The sequence below is a fragment of the Chinchilla lanigera genome, unplaced genomic scaffold (genome assembly GCF_000276665.1).
Source record: "Chinchilla lanigera isolate Chin_1 unplaced genomic scaffold, ChiLan1.0 scaffold00024, whole genome shotgun sequence".
In the NCBI taxonomy this organism is placed as follows: Eukaryota; Metazoa; Chordata; class Mammalia; order Rodentia; family Chinchillidae; genus Chinchilla; species Chinchilla lanigera.
In genome coordinates, this window is record NW_004955425.1 from 14,296,934 (window position 1) to 14,318,147 (window position 21,214).

At 44.1% G+C, this 21,214-nt stretch overlaps 1 protein-coding gene across 3 annotated transcripts in view; it reads right to left on the reverse strand.

The window, feature by feature from the left end:
- Positions 1-2,194: 2,194 nt before the first annotated feature.
- Rhobtb1 (Rho-related BTB domain containing 1) overlaps positions 2,195-21,214 on the reverse strand; it is a 67,605-nt gene continuing 48,585 nt past the window's right edge. For all 3 annotated transcript variants that reach the window (XM_005385941.2, XM_013514879.1, XM_005385942.2), the window contains exons 7-11: positions 20,522-20,640; positions 13,607-13,757; positions 7,532-7,620; positions 4,881-4,986; positions 2,195-4,376 (exon numbers count right to left, since the gene is read on the reverse strand). In XM_005385941.2, the coding sequence (XP_005385998.1) occupies positions 4,207-4,376; positions 4,881-4,986; positions 7,532-7,620; positions 13,607-13,757; positions 20,522-20,640 (635 nt within the window). In that variant the 3' untranslated portion in view covers positions 2,195-4,206. The remainder of the gene's footprint in view (positions 4,377-4,880; positions 4,987-7,531; positions 7,621-13,606; positions 13,758-20,521; positions 20,641-21,214) is intronic.

Consider the following 21,214-nt stretch of genomic DNA (forward strand, 5'->3'; position numbering starts at 1 on the left):
TCCTGGCAAGTCACATCGTGTTGGCTACTGCTGGTTACAGCATGCTCCTGGCTGTGGGTGTGCATGGCATGATTTACCGGTGTCCATCTCCACAGTATCTCTCTATAAATTATCTCCATATATTTTGGACTATGGTCTACAATTATCTAACTGATGAGCACCTGCACATTTACCCAGTGAAAGACCCTGCATCTCAATTAAGCAAAATTATTCAATTTAGAGTCATTGTGTTATGGTTGATATATTGTGTCAACTTGGGGAGTCTGGAGGTTTGGCTGAGTGACTCAGCAGTTTTACATCCTGGGGTAAAAAGGACATGCCCTTACCCTTCTGGAATGTTGTTCATTGTGTCAATTTGAGAAGTTTGAAAGGTTAACTGTGTGACTCAGCAGGGAGCCAGGGTGCTTACTTTATATTCATCCTGGGCCTGTGCAAGAGGAGGGCATGGAGCTTATGTGGGAGCTACATGGCCCTTAGGTGGGGATAGCCTGCCTACAATATTAAAAAAAAAAAAAAAGAGGCTTACTCTCGCCAACCCCCCTTTTTGCTCTTATTGTTTTTGCTATTTTCTGCTACCATAAACGTTTGCCCTCTGCTATGTGCCACTCTGCCTTGGAGCCAGCTGGGTAGGGACTGAAACCTCCACAAACAGTGAGCTAAATAAACCTTTCCTTCCTTCATTTTGGGCGTCGGGTATTTTTGTCTCAGCAACAAAAAAAGTAACCAAGACACACTGCCAGTGCAGGATGGGCTCTCAAGTGCGGCCAGACAGAAAGGCGCTGCTTCTGTACGAGCACAGCAGCTGCAGGTCAGCTGTGCTCCCCACAGATGCCTTTGCTTCGAGGTCTATGCCTCTCATGTTGTACACACTACTACATTTTAATTAGAAGTTTAAGACCCCAAAGTCTTCACTGGAAAACAAAATAAGTCACAAGATGTATGACAATCTTATATATTAGCACTTTGGAAGACAGACAGTGCACTGTGGCCTGGAGCGTGTCATTCAGTTTCCATGGCTTTGGCCAAGGGCTTTTCTCTTCATCTCTCTCTTCTTTTGATGTTAGTTTTATTTTTTGTTTGTTTGCTTGTTTTTGTTTTGTGAGGCAGCTTCTTAATTACTTGCATTTACACATCAGACTTACGAAACGCAAACATATACATGCTCCTTGGTTAACTTTCACCTTTACAACTTTCATGCAATAGCCACGTTCTTTTAGAAAAAAGAAATTATTGCTGCTTGCCCACTGGCATCCAATCAGGTTATACACACACACACACACACACACACACATACACACTCTGTTAAGAAATACTCAAAAAAATACTGAATTTTGACAACTGATATATCATATAATAGAAGCAAGTTTGAAAGAAACTCAGAAACATTGAACTTTTGCATTTGAGTATGCATAATGAAAATATTGTAGCTCCCTCTAACCCAGCTGAATACGTGATTCCCCAAATGCTATTATAAGGATGTTGAAATTTGTGATTTTTTGGGGGTGGGTACTCGGAATTGAACTCAGGGCCTTGTGCTTGCCAGGCAAGGCATTATGCCACTGAGCTATATCCCTGGCCCTTGTGATGATTTTCCAGCCCTTTGGGAAGACTCCACTGGTATAACTATGTAAAAGGTGTCCTCACCAAGAAGAGCACCTGCCTTTAAAAGGTTTAGGAATATGCTGGAAATCCATTTTTCCACAGGTACTTTCTGTAGTGGTCAACTCCTTCCAACGGAGTTACAGAGAACCTGCTGCTCAGAAAAGTCCTCCCTGGGTAAGCATTACAGCCTCTATAAGATGCTCCCAAAGTCTTTCTCACCTCTGCTTCTGAAGGAAAGACTTCTTCATGAGTCCATCAGCCCAGACCTTTCTCTTAATTGCTGGCAGATTGCCCAAGTGGAGATTATAATCATTCCACCAGTACAGAGATGGGCCACTCCCCACCTCAAGGCTGTGCCACGTCTAGTAATACAACGCTTTTGAAGAGTAAAGAATCAGATGCTTCATTTACATCGTGGTATCAGGATCTGTGTCAACAATACTAAAAACAGTGATACCAATCATTCAAACTGCTTTGTTACTGAATCACACATGTCTCAGTGACCCAGAACCTTTACAGTGCTGACAGTCTTTAAAAGCTATTAAATTACACACATGGCATGACAGTAGTTCTTAAAACAAAACCGGAGGCATTTTATAGCTAAACAGTTTTATTGACTTTTTGTGAAATAAAAAACATGAAACAAACCACCATGGTTAAAGGCCATAATCAGCATCAACCAAATGAACCAGCCACTTGGTTACAGCAGCTGATAACAACATTAGTGGATATTATTGCTTGTACCCCACATCCACTTGTATGTCCATTACATTTTGGCAAGATTACAATCAAATGGGAGCTTTGGTTGTATAAATTCAACTAGGACCACTCACTGGAAACTCAACCTCTGTCATCTCCTGATGGGGTCCATGTCAGTTCTCCCCGAGTCTTGACTTTTACCCTCTCATTTGGGCTCATGTCTTCTTCCATTGATCATTTACAACCTTACTTTAAGAAATACAGTGGACGTATTTATCATCATACTCACTCCACTGCCCCCTCTTTTGTCACAAGAGGTGACGTGTTTCTGAACCTCTCTACACTCTTGTGTGTTTCCATTGCCAGGAACAACTATGCCCATCTGTAATCTAGACAGATTTTCGAATGCACATGGCTGTAGCACTGGGGTTTGGAGTCGACTGTCTCTTTTCCATCTTTGGAAAAGACAGAAGAAAATGAAGATGAAATCAGCAGCCCTTAGCACTGGAAAGTTGGCCTTGCAGCAGGGTGAGCCCGTCCCTGCCACACAGCATCCCACGGCAGGCCTGCAGCGGTGGCCTTACGACGCTCCGTATGTGCTGCAGCATTTTAATTTATGGAGAAGCAGTGACTGACCGTCTCTTGAAAGCTTCTGGCTCAACATTTTGTATTTTAACACTGAGAACTCAGAAGGACCGAGGGTCAAAACTAACTCACAATAGCACCATATCCTAGACTCCTGGGATTAGACTCCTTTCTGTGTTGAAGAAGGCAGGGACCCCTCGCCTGCAGCTGTGAGCGCTCAGGGGCCCCGCTGAATTTCAGCAGAAGTGGTGAGTGGTGGAACACCTTAGCCTATTTCTGCAGCAACATGAATTTTCCCTGGGAAGAGTTAAAAATATGTTTTACAAAATGAAACTGGCTGCAGGTGGGAGACCCGAGGAAGCCTGTTTCTGGTAGTGAGAGGTGACAAACCTGTGGATGGTGGGATAAGTCCAGGGACCTTTTCCCCTGCCCATCTCAATTCAAGTCAGTGGAGAGTCTGCAAGCAGAAGCACGGCCAGAGCAAGGAATACTGCGAGACAAAAACCCTAATTCAGCGATCCAAACACCGATGCTCTGACGGTATCAAATGTATTCAGGTCCACGAGGGAGTCTGCCCTGGATAATGCTGTGATTTAATAAGCCCTTCTAATGATTATAAAGATTATCCTCTTGAATCTAAGACATTTTAAACAAGGAATATTTGCTATCACTATATTTTACATGGCACATATAACCATATAATTACTAGCACTTACACAGCAAATATTGTAAATACACATTCTTGGAGTTGAGTTGGTAATTAGACCGATGTTATTCAGCAGAACAGAGATTAAGCACTTTCAACTCGCACTCTGAGGGATCTCAGCCCAACCCTTTCCTTCACAACAGGAAGATAACCCTCTAATTCCACAATAATGTGCGGTGGTCATGTGGGCCCAGGGACGCACAAGGCAATGTCATGGTCAGTTTGTGGCCTGTAAAATAAAGTAATACACAGTATTTTCATTTCAACAAAATACAAGAGACCGTATAAAAATATTTTCCAATTTGGAATCTGAAACATGAAAGCTGGATATTTTCTTTGTATAAAAAGAAACAAAATAACGGACTAAAGTTTATTAAGCCGGCTAACAAAAAATATAAGTGTTAGTTTAAGGAATGCAGTGAGAGTCAGCTTCCCTTTTTGTCCAGGCTCATAGATGGTGAGCTTGTGCTTTGATCCTAACAAAGATAAATGCACAAAAGTGGAAGAAGGTCAGTGCCTGAAACCTGAACTACATTGCATCTCTCAGAAGACTAATTTTACAGCAGTGCTTTGAAAAGGGGTGTGTCAGGTTACTGGGTGATTTTGCTTCCTCTTCAGGCCACTGCTGGAGACGAATTCCAGAAGCACCACTTGCGTCTCGAGTGATGTTTGTTTAGTGCAATGTCTTCCTTCTCCCGCTCCCTCTTCACGCGCTGGTAGTGGTCTTCCTCCTTCAGGTACCACACCGGGGGCCAGCGGTGCCGCTCAAAGTACTCCTGGTTGTCTGTGAGGAAATGGGCCGATGATACCCCTGGTGCAGTTCGCGAACTATTCTATGTGCTGGGCCTTGCGACTACTGTTTCACCTACATCCTCTCCCCCGCCACCCGCCCCGCCTGATGTGGCAGGGACTCTGACTAGAACCGCTTGCGAAGGATGACAGTAAATTTCTAGGAGAGAGACTCCTGCCTGCAGTCCTGCACCTGGGCACAGAGAACCTCAACCCTTTGCTCTCAGAGTCTGAGCTTCTCCGAGGCATGCCTCCCCGGACATGAGTGTGCCACCAACTACAGGCTGTGCCCAGGGGACCCTGAACTCCAGCCCACCCAAATACTCCCAGCAAGTCATTCTGCAAAGAGAATCCCACCCTCCAATTCCTTGGGTCATGTCACATGCAAGGAATTCTCCCCAAGTCACCTTCTGAGCACGCTTCCTCCCATGGCCACAGAAGGGGGCTGTGTCACTCACAGCCCAGGAGCATTGGACAGATGGGGACCCGGCAGTCTCACCTGGAGATTTGGATTTGATTTCCTTGCGGAACTTGGAACAAACACTGTTGTAGTTGGTGCAGATGTGGTGCAAACACCAGGCGGCCAGCTGGTTCGCATTGTGAAACTGCACAAAAGTGACCAAAAGCGAGTCAGGCTCTAGTTTCTAGTGAGGCTACGAAGAGATAGGAAGCCCTTGGAGGGGCGATAAAAAGTGTATTTTAACTTTGGCCATAGCTCCGATGCCAGCCAAGTGTCGTGTCTGATACACCCTTCCTGAGCCCCCTCCACTATGACAGCTGTGCCCCAAATAATCACCGTATTGCATGAAGAATTTCAAGCATGCTTTGCCCTCCCACCCTCCTGTGCCACCTGGCCCTCCAGTGATAAGCGACTGTGCCCTCTGGAAGCACCAGGTAAGAGAAGAGAGGAGCGATGTCATCTCTGTTTAAGGAAGCCTCCGCAACGGAATACTCCGTGTCACATGTCAGGGCTCAGCTTGCTGGGGCCAAAGATCCGAAAGAGGAGACTGTGAAACGCGTGACTGTCCTATACCTGGCCTTCCGTTACATAACAAGAGCAGGCAGCATGGGTAGGGTGGGAGGGATCCAAATACTCCACCCTTCTCTTCTGAACAGGGGCAACTGAGGCAGCTATGACTGAAAAACACTGATAGCCAACTGATTCTCCTTTACCTTGTGAGATCTGGCAGGACACCCTGACGCCCTGCCCTTCTCGAACTGACATTCCTGCAGCGAGGCGAGAGCCTGGAACTATGTGTGGTTCTCCCATGGTGCACAGCTCCACTGTGAAGGCCAGTGGAAAAGCCAGGGCCTCAGAAAGCCACTCCTGAGACTTAGAAAATCATAGCCCCAAACCTCTTGAGAGCATGAGGCTGGTGCCTCCAGCCTCTGCTGGCTTTTGATTTATCTCTGAAAATAAGGTTGGGCCAACGGTGTGCCGAGTTGGCATTTAACAGCTTGAAAGAGTCAACTATGTACATTTCTTTCCTACACTAACTTCATGTTGTTAAAACTGGCGATGGTAGGAAGTGCAACAGAGCAGGGTTCCAGGCGCCCCCAGGCTAAATGTTAGACACTCTGTCTGGCACAGGCCTGGGTTAAGATCTGACCAATGAGTTAAGACCTGGGACACTCCATCCTAACTTGTTTCTGCCAAGGTTTGTCAAGGCTTAGCAGAAATATTTCCTAGCAGGGTATGTCACGGGCGGGGTGCAGGGACAGGACAGGGTGGGAATACAGAGCAAACAGACAACCACAATTGCAAACATTAGCTCAAGTGAATTGGTCCTATATGAAATTCTGAGTCATTTCATTTTTTCTCTGGGAGGGATACTTACTGGACAGAGCCAGAGTCATAAATTGTCCCCCCAAACTTGGGTGTTTTAACAGATCTCAAAGTTCAAACTGTAGGCAACCAATTTTTTTTTTTTTTTCTCCGGTACCGGGAACCGAACTCACGACCTTGCACTTGCCAGGCAGGCGCTTTTGCCGCTGAGCTAAATCCCCAGCCCCTGTAGGCAACCAATTTTGATGGGGCCTTGCTGATTCCATCAGTGACTATTTGTCCTCAGTTTTCACTGCAACTGCTCATGAGGTTGTTTCCCACACTGAATTTTAATCACCTGTGGTGGTGTCTGTCTCTTGTACCTGCCTAGGATTGCTCGGAGGGCAATGATTATTGGTAGGTATATAACCTCGGCCCAGCGTAGTGCCCGGTGTGTAGGGAGAAAATCACAGATGCTGGTTGAATGTTAAGTCAGAGTGAACGGGCTGCTGTAAGTCCTATTGTATCTCCCCCTTGGTCCCAGGCCATCTCTTCTGGCCTCAGCTGCACAGCCTCGCATCTGCTACACTGCCGCCTTCCTCCTCCTGAAAATACTGCCTTTCCCGTGGCTGAGAAATATCAGTTTAAACCAACTGACCTAAGCCTCTGACAGAGAAAGGCAAACTGCATGGGCAGGAAGAAAAATTACAGAACGAATTCTTCATTGCCCCAGACTGTAAACTCAGTGTTAATCAGTCTGAGCCAGGGACTCGACTGTTCTGCCTATGCACCTTGCATTATGAGATATCTTCCATTCTTTGGGCTCTTTCTTCAACTGTCCTCCTAGTTGACTTTCTCAATAATCCGTAAGGTTGGGAGGGTATGGGTGAGGAAAGAAGGCAGAGATTAGCTCTGTGCCCTGAGGATGTTATATGCTGATAAAGCTGAAGCTGGACCTTTGAAAAACTTTCTCCAGAAGAAGAGTGCAAATGTGTATTGAGATTATGGAAAGTGATCTTAAAAATAACCGATTTTGGAAGACTCCAGGAGAGCTTCAGTGAGCAGTGGGGTATTACAGGACTACATGGAATTCTAGAAACGAATCGTGGCCAGCACATGCCCTAGGATGCCAAGAAGGAAGACACACAATCTCGCCCTATCTTGCTTCAGTGGTTCTGGAACCTGTGAGGCCAGTGCCTTGGGGGACAAAGGACTGGGATGGGGGTGGGGTCCTTGGTTTTCCAATGAAGCCCAGCAGGCTAAGCTCTCAGATCTTTTCAGTGTACACACTGTGACTCACTGGTGACACATGCAACAGTGGATCGCGTTATCAGGGTGAAACAAACTGAGCACACTGAAGAGGTGAAAAGCAAACTGCTACAAACCTGGGCCAGTTCCAAATAGGAGAGCACTTCCCCGTCGATGCCCACGCCACTCATGGCAGCCTTGGTCAGCTCCTGGACCGCGTGCTGCTCTGGGGAGGAGAGGGCAGGAGAACGTTACATGGCACTCGGCGGGCCAAGCGCAGGCCTGGCGGGGCTGGTCGGGGTGACTCTAAGAGAGGAAATATGGGACACAGCTCTGGGCAGTCATCTGAACTGAGTGCAGGATCCATTTCAGTGTGCGGCCTTTCTGTATCAGAGCTCTGGTTTCCAAGCATTGCAACGACATCTTTGGGGACTCCTGTCTATACTTCTGATAATAGCTGGGATCCTCCAGATCTGCACTTTCCTGTTCAGGACGGTAACCACGAGCCATATCAGACTATGGAAACTTAAATGAGTTCAAATGAAATACAGTGAAAAGTTCAGTTCCTCAGTCACACTAACCACATCAAATGTGCCATAACCACACCTGCCCATTGTGTTGAACAGTGCAGACCTAGGACATTTCCACCATCGCAAGACAGTTCTGCTGGACAGTGCAGCCCTTCACGGTACCACTTCCCTCGACCCCTCTGGGCACATTCCTGGAAGGTTTCTCATGCACAGCGCTCTAATCCTGACAGTGAAGAGACTGAGTGACAGAGGAATAAGACTATTTGGAGAATTAAGTGTGAAGGCACACATTTGTCTCAGCAGCTACAGACGGATGCATTGTTTCATCTCCTGGATTATAAAGATGGGGAGAACTTCAGTCAGAAGTTCAACAAAAATCTGGTTGAGAGAGCGATCGTTGCCTGGGAGCTTGTATATGCTCACATTTGCATGCTGAACTTAAATTGTGGTTTTGAGGCTGAGCTAACTGGTTTTTGCCTCCCACCTCTGGGGTTGACATGCAAGCACTGGCCCAGCATTTCTAGCTCTGTGACGCGTCACCATTAGCACTGTGCTTGTTCTTCTAGTCCAGCAATGAGTACACCTCATTTTATTATGCTTCACTTTTTTACACTTTGCAGATATTGTGTGTGTGTGTGTGTGTGTGTGTGTGTGTGTGTGTGTGTGTTTAACACAATGAAGGTGTGGGCAACCTTGTGTTGAGCAAGTCTATTGGTGCCATTTTTCCAACAGCATGTGTTCCACTTAGTATCTGTGGGCATGTTTTGGTACATTTCTCAATACTTCTAACTTTTCCATCGTTGATGTATACGTTAAGGGGATCTGTGATCAGTGACTTTTGGTGTTACTATCGTAATTGCTTCTGGGTATCAGGAACTGAGTCCATGTAAGATGGTAAATATTGTGTGTATTCTGAGCATGGCACTGACTAGCTGTCCCTCCAGTTTCTCTCCTTCTCCTTGGGCCTCCCTGTTCCCCAAGACACTATGTATGGAAATGAGGCCAATAATAGGCTACAATGGCTTCTAGCATTCAAGTGAAAGGAGGAATTGCATCTCTCACTCTAAGTCAGAAAGCTAGAAATGATTTAGCTTGGTGAGGAATGCATGTCAAACCCACGATATGCCAAGAGAGGCTTCTTGTACCAAAGAGTCAGGCTGTTGATGCAAAAGGAAGGAAGGAAATTAAAAAGTACTACTCTAGTGAGTACATGGAGGCTGAGAAAGAAAAACCGCCTCACTGCTGATCCAGAGTTTTAGTGGCCTACACGGGAGATCAAACCAGCCAGCGCCTAATCCAGAGCAAGATCCTCACTGTCTTTGGTTCTACACAGGCTGAGGGAGGTAAGGCTGCTGGGGAAGAAAGCTCTGAAGCTGGTAGAGGACTGGCTACGAGGCTTAAGGAGGAGAGCTGGCTCCATGACATGACGTGCGGGAGGAAGCGGCAATGCTGACAGGGAAGCTGCAGCAAGTTCCCCGGACCTGGCTGAGACTGCTCATGAAGGGCCTGCACTCAAAACAGATTCTTAGTGCAGACAGGCTGCCTTCTACAGAGCACACCAGCAAGGACTCCATAGCTAACGAAGAGAAGCCACTGCCTGGCTTCAAAGCTTCACAGGGCAGGCTGGCTCTGTCATCAGGGGCTAAGGCAGCTGGTGCCTTTAAATTGAAGCTAGTCTTTCTATAATTACCATTCTAAAAATCCCAGGGCCCTGGGAAACTATTCCAAATCTGCTCTGCCTGTCCTCTGCATATGGAACAACAATGCCTGGGAGATGGCACAGCTGTTTATAGGACAGTATACTGAGTATTTTCAGCTCACCGTTGAGATATATGTTCACAAGAAAAAAAAAAGATTCCTTTGAAAATACTACTGCTCATTGGAAATGCACCTGGCCACCCACGAGCTCCAATGGGGATGTAAAATAGCCCATGGATTAAGTAATAATTTCAACTTTCAACTCTTATTATTGAAGAAATATATTTTTTGAAGGCTAGAGCTACCATAGTTAGTCACCTTTTCATGGAGCTGGGAAAAATAAATGGAAAACTTTCTTGGAAGGATGTGCCATTCAAGATGGCATTAAAGACATTCGTGCCTGGGTACAGCAGCACATGCTTGTAATCCCAGATACTCAGCAGGACTCAAAAAAAAGGAACATCACAAAAATTACATATTTACAAGTTCAAACCAGCCTAAGAAATTCAGCAAAACCCTTTCTTAAAAAATAAAGAAATCTGGGGATGTAGCACAGTGATAGAGCTCACCAGGTCTGCAAAAATAACAACAAAGCATCTGTGATCCATGGGAGGTCACAATATCTAATAGGAGCTCAGAGGGCTGTGAGAGTGGCACATGCCTGTAATCCTAGCACTCAGGAGGCTGAGGTAAGAGGATCACCATGACTTTGAGGCCAACCTGGGCTACATAGTGAATTTAAGTGCAGCCTGAACTACAAAGCAAGATTCCATCTCAAAAAAGGGAACAGAACAAAAATCACATATATACAAGGTTGATACCAACCCTAATGCATCACTTTGGTGGACTCAAGACTTTAGTGAAAGAACTAACTGCAGACATGGTGGACACAGCAAGCGAACTACAATTAGAAGCATGGGAACTTCTAAGAGAATGAGAGCCTGAAGATATGAATGAATGACTGCAACCCCACAGCAAGGCTTTCGTGAGTTGCTTCTTACAAAGAAAGTGGTTTCTTGAAATACAAACTACTCCTGGTCAAACAACGTGCACATTAATAAAACTGACAACAACAGGTTTAGATTATTACACACACTTAGTGATGAAAGGGTAGCAGGGCTTGGGAAGATTGGCTTCACTTTTAAAAGAACTCTACTGTGGATGAAAGCTATTGAAGAGCATCACAGGTGAGAGTCATCTTTGGTGAAAGAAAGGGTCTGCAGACCCAACACACTTCACTGTCACCCCTTTTGAGAAAGTGGCACCACTACCTCCTCCGGCCTTTACCAGCAAGGCAAGACCTCTTATCAGCAAAGAGATTACAACCGAAGGCCTAGTCGACTGTACTTTTAAATTAAGGATGCACCTACATTTTTATAGGTAGAATAGTATTTCATACTTGACAGACTATAACAGAGTGTAAACTAACTTTACTAGTTACTGGTAAACCAAAAAATCACGTGACTCACTTTATTATGACACGTGCTTAACTGCAGGGGCTGCAGCGAACCTGCAATCCTCCAAGGCACACCTGCGGCGGCCTGTGTTGTCCAAACTGTGCTCCCTTTCTGCTCCGGCTATGCCTTCATGTTAGTCTGGGTGCCTATCTCTGTTCTGTACAGCACATGGAACTGGCCAATTTCTTTAGCATAACCCTCCTCAGCTGTATTGACCAACATAACTTTTTGGAACTAAATTTCCCAGAGAAGTCATTTAGACTCTTTAAGTAACTTCAACTTTTCTTAACATGTATTTAACAATGACTTGCAATGTATTTTTGCCCTAGAAACTGAATTTTAATCTCTACAAAGACATTCTAAACAGTCTACCTTAAACAGTACGCACCATATACTATGAATGATTAGAGACCTTCTTAGCTGTATTTTAAATACCCACAACAGCAATAATAGCATTTTTTTTGAGACAGGGTTTTGCTATGCAGTTCAGGCTGGCCTTGAACTCACTCTGTAGTCCAGGCTTGCCTCAAACTCGAAGTGATCCTCCTACCTCAGCTTCCCCAATGCTGGGATTACAGGACTGTACCTCTCAGCAATAATAGCATATGATAACAATGCTCCATGTACACAGAAGTCTGTAATTCGCACAAGAACCTTTTTTAGGTCAGTTAAATCTTTCACAAGAAAAATTAATTCTGTTATTCATTGCTGGACTTAATATTTTAGTAAAAATGGTACCTGTTCCAAGACTGATCATAAACCTTGTTTCACAGATTTGACTCTAAATTACTTTTTACCATTTCACAAATATCAAATTTATTTTCAAAGGACAAATACTTGTAAAACCTGTGGAGAGTTATATTTGAACTCATAGTTCTGAAAAATTAATTTCCCACCACAGCTTCACAGAGTTAGTAGGTAAAAAAGTGGTATACTCATTGCAATCTATGACCTCAGGTACACTGGTTAAAAATAGTTTTTTTAAAAAAATCTAACAGTGATGTTTCAACTCTCTTTCTTTTCACTTGGCAGAGAAGCAGGGTGAAGAAAGGCTTCTGGCTCTCCACCCAGTTAGTTTGTTTCAAATAGAAGAAACCTGAGGATGAACTGGGCATGGTGGCACAGCCTGTAACCCCAAATGCTCTGGGAGGCTGAGGCAGGAGGATGGTAAGTGTGGGCCCAGCCTAGAGAACTTACTGAGATCCTGTCTCAGAATAAAAAAAAAAATAGAAAGGGCTGGGAATGTAACTCAGTGCAAAGTCCCTGGGTTCAATTCCCAGTACTGTAAAACAAAACCCAACACAAAGCTTGGGAGGACAGGAAAATTAATCTTTTATCTAAAGCCATTGCTAGAAAGTGAAACGTGTTTAGGATTGGTGGGTTTATTCACCCACTCACTTTTATTCAGTTATCATCGCCATCATCATTACTGTTATTATTATTATTTTGAGACAGGGTCTTGCTGTGTAGTTCAGGCTGGCGTTGAGCTCACTTTGTAGCCCAGGCTGGCCTCAAACTCCTGGCAATCCTCCTCCTGCCTCACCCTTCTGAGTGCTGGGATTATAGGAGTGTGCCATCACGCCTGGATAATTATTGAATAAATACTTATGGAGAATCTAATATGCTCATACACTTTTCTACGTGTGGGGGAGACACCCATGACCAAGACAGTCACCGCGTTCCTGGTTACTAGGAATCAGTTAAACACAGAGGTAAACACTCAAATTGCCAACTGACACCTGTGATGAATAAAGCAGAAGGTTTAATGTTTAAAACCAGGTATTTAAATGCATATATCTTACATACAGCCTTGCTTCAGCTTACCAACTGAACAAATCTAGGAATTACAGATAAGGCTTTTAAAGTTAAGCCAAATCTCCCTTTATTCTTTTTTCTTTTTCCCCAAGATGAACTTGACAATGTCAGAACATTTTCTAAAATAGCTTTAAGAAAACCACTTACATAATGCTTACTATGTGCCAGACAGTATTCTAAGGACTTTATATATTTTAACTCATTTAATCTTCATAACTACTCTGCGGTAGATGCTATTATCCCCATTTTAAGGAGAGAGATCGCTGTGATACAGAGCTTAGGCTCTGTGAAGGAGAACATCATGCAGCCAGTAAACTGTGGAGCCAGGACGGGAATGTGGCTCTGCAGTTTATGGGCTGAACCACTGCCTCCCTGTCCCTCCCTGAAACACTGTCTGCGCATGCCTTCTGGGGGTAACTGTTTCATTTCAAATGACTCCGCAGGCACACAGTGTGCTTCCTGGGCAGGAGCTTGCATCATTCATCTTTATATCTGTGTCACCTAATAGGATCTGACACACAGTAGGTCTGTAATACTTGTTAAACTGAATGGGGTTGTCTAATACATTTGATCAGCTCCTATTGCCCTAAATGAGACAGTTCTGTGTGGGTGGAGGATAGAAAAGTTTTACTCCCTGGAAATCCTATTTGTGCTTAAAAGTGACTTTGATAAATACGGCAGGCACAGCACAGCTCCAAGTCATCGGTCTTACCTGCAAGTGCAACCAAATGTGGCAGGCAAAATCTGTTTGCCAAGGCGATTAATTCCAGTGGGTCCAGGTCCAAGTTAGGTGACAACTGCTTGGTATAGAGATAATCCAACACTGCTTGCATTGACATTTTGTTTATGCTTGGGAGATACACCTGAAATGTTACAGAAACAGCTGAATTCTGCTGGTAAAAGCAGGCAGTAGGCACATTTTCAGGCAATGCTGCTCATAAATATCCCAATGGTCAGACTTGATCCTGGTGAGACCTGGATCTGATGCTGTACATGCTCTGATGCTGTACATAGAAGTGGTTCAGTATTTAAGGCTCTAAACATAATACCATGATTTGTAGACAACAAGAGTGGAGCTGCCTGACAAAGCCTGATTTGGAATTGTTAAATGCTTATTTGGACGTATAAAGCAAACAAATGGGTGGTAAGTGTATGATGACATTACGGGCCCTCCTCGCCTGATGATACTCTACTGTGGGGAAAGGAATCTCCTAGTGACATGACAGGTGTCGGGGGGAGCTGTAACCATGCTGTTGCTGACACAGGATGTCGCCCAGCTCACTGGGATGTCAAAATAGAGGATGAGCAACCACCTAGATACCATGGTGACTGGCTGGATTTTGGTGTCCAACTGGTACACGTTAGTGCCATTATATACATTTTGTTATTTTTCCTACAACCACGCGGATCCAGAACTCCTGGGAAATCTGATTGGGTATGGTAACTGGTCTCTCTATGCTTCTCCCAGGCTCCCTCATAGGTACCTGAATTGTTTTTTATATAAATCCATGCTAGAATTTGCTAATGAGCCAGAGACTACCTGGGAGCTTCACTGCTAGATGGGCAGCCATAGCTCAATGGGGACATACATGCTTTAGCAGCTATTCTTTATTTTAAGTCTTTAACGCCATAAGGCAGAGCCTGAAAGAATAGAGAATGTTACCAGCTGTTTTCCCCATGGAAATGCTGATGATTATAAAAATTAACCTATGCATCAGGCACTGTGCTAAATTTTCCATATTCATCATCTAATTTGGTCATTAAATATGCCCTAGGAGGAAGAGGCTATTATTTTCCTATTTTATACTTAAGGAAACAGAGGCTTGGAGAGGTTATGTCTTAGGTCCAAGGTCACAGAACTGGGAAGTACTGATGGGGATTTAAATCCAGGGAGCCTAATTCCAAAATCCATGTTTTGAATTGTGGTTCAGTACTGGAAACCCTTAATGGAAAGGAGAAAAGGGTTTGGCTTACAGAACAATAAAACGTTGTGTTTCACTAGTAGCTTCTAAGAATTAGATTTGTAATTCAAAAGGATGGAAGTTACAAATGTCTTAATTCTAGTACTTAACAAATCTGTATATAGCATATAAAGATATAAATCTACGTTATCTACATTTACATTTACTTATATGTTATCTACATTTACATTTACTTATATGTTATCTACATTTACATTTACTTATATATGATTTATATATTGTATAGTTATACATTTTTCCATGTGTGTTCACATACATAAAACCATATCTATTTGTACATATATGAAACCGTATGTTCGTGTGTGTATGTAGAAGAATGTAAAAGAGCCCTGTCCCCTTCTACAGGGACCTCAGCCTGCAGAAGTTCCAGGGTTCAGTTATTGTGACCTTCTCTGTTATTCTCCTGTGCAATCACCGGTTACCTCAGAGAGGGAATATACTTTGGTTTTTTGTTTGTTTGTTTGTTTTTGGTTTTTCTCCGGTACCGGGAACCGAACTCACGACCTTGGGCTTGCCAGGCAGGCGCTTTGCCGCTGAGCTAAATCCCCAGCCCCGAGGGAATATACTTTAAAATGGCAAAGCCATTCTTCAATATATCACAGGAAAGCCCAGACAAATTCCTAGAAATATTAAGAAATTTACCACTCCCCCATTTTAGACCTAGTCAGTGAAAATATGATCCCAGAAATAAGATGCATGGGGTGTTACCAAAGATGATTTGTTAAGGGTGATAATTTCACATTTTTTAGCACAACTTGTACAACAGAAAGAATTGGATGAGAGGAAACTATTACTGATACCACTTTTTAAATAATGTTTAATTCAAATTTTTAATAATGACATGCTGGATCATCTGCAATATACAGAATGTTATTCTCTTAACCAGCTCTATCTACAAATGAATAATTAATTGCTATACTGTGTGTACCCTTACACACATGTACTGTATGTTATATATACACATGGATTTACTTTACACAGATAATGAGTTATAGATAGATAAACTAGTTTCTGTGTGGATGAACACGTGGAAAAATGCCACTTCTCTAGAATGACGCTTGGATCAGTACAATTTTTTATATAACTGAGGAAAAATTGTGGAATTTTGAAATATGCACCACTCTACAGTAAAAGTCTCCACAGTTTACAAAGCATACATGGTATCTTAACCACTGTCAATGTAAGGCTCAGAACTACTCTTTCAGATATAGAGGTATCTCCTCCTTCAGAAAAGAATGAGTCAAGGGCAAGGGTAAGAGTGCAGGATGGGCCCCGAGAGAGGTGTGAAAATGCTCTGTGACCTTTGATAAATCACTCAACCTCTCTGACCTTCAGTTTCCCCATCTATTATATGGGAGAAATTTGGAAGAGATGTAAACTTTCTTCACTGAGACTCTGGGTTTTGAAAATATACAGATTATCTTAGCCTTGTTTGGTAAGAGTGCATTCCAAATCATTTCTTAAAGAAGAAAAAACCTCATTAGAAATACAAATGTGAAAATGGACGTCCTAAGTAAAAACGGTTATTTCTGGCAATAGGAGAGCAGCGATTCCAGGGGTGGCCACGCCCCAGGACTCCCAATGTCCTCGATGTTGTGACGTCTGTAATTACTCGACCCGCTGTTTCCTTTCTGCCTAATACAAGTGAACATTTTTTGAAGTGGTGATCGTCTTTGGCAAATAGTATTAGGAAAGCTTAGAAGTAACCATCAAATGAAGATCAACAGAAAATCTTTGCAGAGCATGTCTTTTTACCCCTCATGGCTGATTTTTCAAAACAAAGCCTGATTCTGTGATTTCTACATTTATGACTCACTATACATTAAGATAGAAAGAGAGAGAAAGACAGAGACCTTTTAATAGCACTTTAAAAATAATATACATAAAGGTACAGAAGACAGTAAAAAAAGTCTACATCCCACCTCGAATGTACTTAAAGAAAAGCGTAATGAAAGAAAATATAATGCTATCCTAAACAACGTCCCACATTCCAGCTTAACATTTTAATTGTGAAGATTGTCTTGGACTATCAGGCTTAAAATTAGAGATGGTTTCACAGAGAATGCGGCGGTATTCAACTCCCAAGCACTGCTTCCTACAACCGAGCTTGCGTTTTTAATGAACCACTTGCTGAGTACCTGTGGGGTGGGGGGGAGAGCTATGTTTACTGCTACATAAAAGTAAAGGAAAAAGTAAAAGTAAAAACAGTGACTTCATGAATATTAAGTGACAAACAATGTTAAATCGACATCAATGAGCACAATTTCTTCTTTTCTGGAAACGCATGTCTATATGTAACTTAGTCTCCCCACCACAAAGAATAGGCTTTCATGGGGAAGTCAGATTTTCCCAGGACAAGAAAGAGTTCAGAAGACTCCCCAGCAAGGCACTGGCCCGGGCCCGAACACAGAGCTAAGCCAAGCACAGGGTTTTCCTTGTTCTCCCTTCACAGAATGGAATATAATCAGTACACAGTCCATGGACTGCGCCGCTCTCTGTACACCTGTAACTGCCACTTCCTGACCTTCTTAGTTTAGAAAAGAGCTGGGCGCTTTTTTCCTTAGAGCTTTTAGGGGACAAACACCTTTAACCTTCATGGAAAGAACTGAACAAGAATATTCCGGGATGATGTCTCTGACATTGCTTGAGCACATGTACGTTCTCGGTACCAAACGCTGTCTGTTACACACGTACTCTCGTTGCTCTGCTCTTTGAAGAAGATTCACCTGTTATCCCCACTACCCAGATGAGGAAACAGGTACACAGAGGGTTGGTCATTTGTCTAGGTCAAACTGAGCCTGGAGTTCAGACCTCTGTGTGACTGTTCGTGTTGGAGATGAAGAGAAAGGACAGGAGATGGTGGATGTGTCAACAGCTCACGACATTCTCAGTACAGTGGATCACAGAAATTCAGTACGGGCTCTTGGTTAGGTGGGCCTGCAGTCTTTGTCCTTTGAGCTGGATTGAAATGGCCTCAGCTGCTGTTCTAAGAGGCGAGTGACCTAGTCCTTCCTGGTGCTAAACCCGGGGCCACCTCCGCGGCTGTTAAGCAGCCATACATGTGTGCATTCACAGCTACTGTCAAGGTTTTGTTTTGGTCACGGCTACTGCAGATTTTAATCTGGAGAAGATTACAGTCCATTCTGTGAAGGGATAAAGAGGATTAGTGTTCATGAGGTCAGCACTGACAGTGTCCCTTTGTGCCTGGGTTCTTGACCTTGATCAACTTTTCTCCGCTCAGTCAACAGCAGGCTTTCTGCCGTACAATCAGAGCGCATCTCAGCGGGCTGCAAAAACAAGGCAGCGAGCCTCTGAGCTCTTTTATCCCGGGAGATTACCGAAGTCAGTAAAATGATGGCTGGACGAGGCTCCATTAATCGGTGCCTACCCTGATTTTCTTCTGGAAGTAACAGGGAAAGAAAGCCATCAGCATCAAAAGTTGATGGTACTAGTGGCAACCACCTGTCACTTAATCCTTATGAGGTACTTTGCAAGTACTGACTCTTGTACCTCAAAAGCATGCCACAGGTCATTACTGTGTCTCCTGATGGAGTGCAGGAAGCCCGGTCACTGGTCCTAGCCCATGCAGCTTGGAAGTGAAGGAGCTGCAGTTTAAGCCTCATGTCCCCTTAACTACTGAGCTCCCACTGTACTGCAGGAATCTCAGTAATACAGCCCCAGACACTTCTGATCACGAATTAAAGACTGACCAGTTATAAAGGCTGGCAGACAACAGAGGAGGTCACTGGGATAATCCTATCGCTTTTTCCCAAACAGCAGACAGGCCTCTGCGGGGCAGGTGGCAGGAGCAGCTGCAGTGTGAGCTAGAAGCAGGAGTGACCTTCTCAGCCCCGGCCGTCCCGGGCTTGTGATTCTAGGATTCTGTTTCCCTGCTTGGGGATGCAAATACAGGCTCCTGGGTCACAACTGGGAGTGCTCAGATTTCTCCTGTGAGCGCCCCTTCTGAAGAGTCAGCCATTGTTTTCTGTATTTCTTTTGAAAGTCTGGAGAGATGCTGAGATAAGCAAAACATGCTCCTTAGGACAATAAACTCAATGGGATGTCCCCATGCTTTTTTTTTTAAAGATGTTAAAAAACAGTTGCAAAACTCAACAAAAATACTTGCTCACTCCTAAAGTTAGAAGTGCTTGAACACATTTTTTTTTTTTTTTCTAATAGATTCTGGAGAAAGATAAAGATCCCAGCTTGTATGAGATACTGCTTGCTCTGTCCTAAGGAAATCCTCTTTTTGGCGCTGTGTGACTCTCACTGAGAGGCGCGTTCAGGGGGTCACTCTTGCCAGGATAATGGGCCCGCAGACCGCCCCCGAACAAGGATAGAGAAGTTGGGGTGGAGCTTCTGAGCTCCGAGGGCCACAGCTCTTGTGATCTCAGGGATGCTGTAGTCCCTTCCCTGTTTTGCAGACGAAGCATCTGAGGTACAGGATGTGACTTTCTAAGGCCCTCTGTCTGGCTAAAGGGAAGGCTGGACCCAGGACTTTAGGGTCTGAAGAGCTATTTTCATTTTCCTGAACCTCTGGAAGAAAGGCTCTGTCTCTCTTGTACTTGATTTAAAAAAAAAAATTAAATTTTGTAGTACTAGAGATTGAGTCTGAGACAGAATAGAAGAAATAGAAGATCGGTAGAAAGGAGACAGGAAATTGTAACTAAAATTGTACTTTCAAGAAGACTGCAGCTTGTGGGTCTCGGTGAAATTTATGCCCCTTTCTTTTCAGACCGGTGGCACCTAAGCTCCTCAGGAATACTGGAAGTCAGTAAGTTGGTTTTCCTGAGAAAGTCAAGAGCAGGAACCTGATCCTGAACCTGATAAAGGAAGAGGTTGAGAGAATCAAAAGAATGTTTAAATTACCTATTAAAAAACCAGGCTCACACCTACACTGTGGGCACTGCCCTTGTTGGCGTGGGCCACCTTTTCCAGGGGTTTGCACCCCTCAAGAGAAGCATAACTGTTCCATTTCAGGAAAAAAGTGCGCACTCTCGAGGACTGCAGTCTATTTCGTTGAGTGTGTGCTAAACTTGTCTACTAACCCCCTCCAAGCCTCTTACTAATGGGCCCTGAAAATTCTTCTGTGACAGGAGTCAGCAAACCTGTGAGTTTCCATGGTTAGCGTAGGTAGGTCCCTTACTCCAGTTTTGAGAACCTCCTCACATGCTGAGGGCATTTTCTCTTGGGGAGCCATTGGCAGGATGGACTGAGGCACTGGGACCCTGACTTTGGTAAGCCCAGTCTAAGGCTTTCCATTTTTTCCTTCCTCACTTTCTCCAACCCTTCTTTATTTTTTTATATTGTGACAGAGTTTTGCTAACTCACTAAGTTGCCTGTGATGGGCTCAGGCTTGAGCTCCTCCTGCCTCAGCCTCCTATCTTATACCAGATTTTGGTTGTACTTTGCCCGGTAAATGGTTTGTCTGGTCACGGAAAGGTGTGAAGATAAAAGGCGATGCTTTGTGGGAGGCGGCCAGGTGCTCACACACCACTGATCCATCATCAGTAGCTCATCACTACAGCTGCCTAAAACCCAAGCACAGGCTAAGGAACTCTTTCATGGAAGGACCTAAGGAGCCGAAGTCACCTGGCGAATGGAACACTTTACATAAGCACATACGCTCTCGGGAAGGCACCTACCTCACTGTTGGAGCTCTCCACAAAGGACCCCCCGAACATGGCAGCCATCCACTCACAGCTGCAGATCAGCAGTGGCTTGTGCGCATGGATGGCTCCGTCATCCAAAGTGAAGGTCACATCTGCCAAGGGTTGAGGGACAGCATGAGCCAGTGTGCAGAGCACTCAGACCAAGGCTTCTCCTCTACCGCCTGTCTCTCTCTCTCTTCCATAGCTACCTTTATCTTTAGGTCAACCTCTACCTTTGCCAAACCCCATCCCCACATTAGGCAGTAAACATTTAAATTACTTGTAAAGTTACAACACAAATTCTTTGAAACAAAAAGTAACCGAAAGGAGAGGAGTACTATTTCCTCCAAATATACAGAACAGTGGAAAGGATAATACAGGCAAGTTCCCTTATCTGAAATGTTTGGGACCAGAAAAATGTTGGATTTGTTCAGATTTTGGAGCATCTGCATAGACATAATGAATATCTTAGCAATGGGACCCAAGTTTAAACATAAAATTCACTTCTGTTTCATATATACTTTCACACACAGTCTGAGGACAACCTGATGGAATGTTTTCAGTGCTCCTGCATTTTTATCGCAAACTGTCATGTGAGGCAGGTGTGGAATTTTCCATTGGGGGCGCTTAAAAAATTATGGATTTGGGAGCATTTTAGATTTTGGATTTTTGGATGAGTGACGCTCA